This window comes from Arachis hypogaea, chromosome 17 (assembly GCF_003086295.3).
Source record: "Arachis hypogaea cultivar Tifrunner chromosome 17, arahy.Tifrunner.gnm2.J5K5, whole genome shotgun sequence".
NCBI lineage: Eukaryota > Viridiplantae > Streptophyta > Magnoliopsida > Fabales > Fabaceae > Arachis > Arachis hypogaea.
In genome coordinates, this window is record NC_092052.1 from 42,764,981 (window position 1) to 42,766,719 (window position 1,739).

The window sequence follows — 1,739 nt, forward strand, 5'->3', positions numbered from 1 at the left end:
CTTCATCAACGTCTGTGAGAATTCAGCACCGACGTGAAGCTGGGCAAGGGCCTCTGAACCCTTCCTAGAAAAAAGTTCACCCAAACAGAAATAACTTGACTTAATAAGAGTGGTGATAGGCGAATTCCGAGAACCCTTCATGAAAGCATTAATGCACTCCGAGCTGTTTGTCGTCATGTGACAAAACCGACGACCCTCATCCGCATACTGCGCCCAATGTGACCGAGGTATTTCTTCAAGCTAGTTTGCGATTGCTATATTTTCACCCCTCAGACGACCAAAATAGTGAGAAAACTCCCACTGCGACTTCGAATATGCTGCGTTAATGAGAACCTTCTTCAAGTCCTTGTTTTTTAAGTGAGTCATGAAGTTGACAGCAATGTGTCTTATACAAAATGCCTGTAATGCATGAGGTGGTTTCCATAAACTTCCCTCGGCGTTCGACGCAGCATCGATTGATTTGTGTCTGTCTGAAATCACTAAGATGTTGGGTTGTGGTGTCACATGCTGCCGCAGATACGAAAGAAAGAACGACCAAGCCTCCTTCGTCTCACCCTCAATAACAGCAAATGCAATAGGCAAAATGTTTGCATTTCTATCTTGATCAATGGCTATCAGAAACGTGCCTCTGTATTTATCATATAAGCGGGTGCCATCGATGGAAATAAGTGGCTTGCAATGCTTGAAAGCCTCAATCCATGGCAGAAACGTCCAAAAAATCCAATGAAACATGACAGTGTCGATTGAACCAGGCCAAGACTGTGTCACAAATTACACCCAAGTACCTAAAAATCCATCAACAATTAGCACATATACATGATGACTTTAACCATAACTAAGGACAATGAAATGAATCTTACCAGGCAAGTACATCAGCATAGCAAATAACCAACGAGGAAGCTCATTGTATGACTCTTTCCAATCGCTATATATTCTAGCAATGACTCTCTGATTCACAAGCCAAACCTTTCTTTCGGACGCCGTATAACCAAAGTGATTCTCCATACCTCCTTGCAGAACTCTAATGCTGATTGTTGGATATGCTTTGACCATTGTGAAAATGTGTTGAGCAATCACCTTTGAATCCAACCTACCATGGTCTTGGCCCATGGATGTTTGCATGCAAGTATGAGGACCATTGTACATCCTAACTCCCATTTTTCTTGCTTTCAGCGATATGATATGCATATGCTCCAAGAACAATCGGGTCCAAACTGGATACACTGTACATTATACCTCAACTGGTCACTCTCTACTATTTTATACTCCACAGCCTTCCTGATGCTGTATCTCTTAACTGCCAACATGACTTCTTCCTTGTTCTGAAATTGTTGTCCAACCTCAAACTCATTTCTTGGATCCTCTTCGAGGCCTCTTTGGGTAAACGACCAATCTGAAGTCACTGCATCGAGATTCAACCTGAAGAAGTGATTCGGCTGGTCATTTGGTCGAGAAATGGCAGGCTGTATTAGAGTGATTTATGTGTCACCGTAGTAGTTCATCTCTTCTTCCTTGTCACCATCATCAGGAATTTCTGTTGGTTCATCATCAGCACCAACTCCATCATCAGGGTTAACTTCATATTGATCCATCATCGGATCCCTGATAGTAGAACCCTCATGACTTTCAATATTATCTTTCATTATGTCAGCATTACCAACTTCAATGTTAGAGCCCTCTTGACTACCTTCAGGTGGCATATTTAGATCGAACATCGTCCTTCTAATATTTTGTCTAAC

At 42.1% G+C, this 1,739-nt stretch overlaps 1 protein-coding gene across 1 annotated transcript; it reads right to left on the reverse strand.

Moving 5' to 3' along the window:
* Positions 1 to 240: 240 nt before the first annotated feature.
* Positions 241 to 1,110, reverse strand: LOC112763209 (uncharacterized). The gene is made up of 2 exons (XM_025808939.1): positions 844 to 1,110; positions 241 to 759 (listed from the first exon to the last, which is right to left on the reverse strand). Exons 1-2 carry the CDS (start codon positions 1,108 to 1,110, stop codon positions 241 to 243), a joined length of 786 nt encoding a protein of 261 aa, XP_025664724.1.
* Between the last annotated feature and the right edge of the window lie 629 nt (positions 1,111 to 1,739).

Bases quoted from the DNA above. Each gene is read 5' to 3' on its own strand.
- LOC112763209 (XM_025808939.1), bottom strand. From the start codon at position 1,110: ATGGGCCAAGACCATGGTAGGTTGGATTCAAAGGTGATTGCTCAACAC. The intron at 760-843 runs GTCCTTAGTTAT...TTTGTGACACAG, and splicing joins CTGGTAAGATTCATTTCATT to TCTTGGCCTGGTTCAATCGA.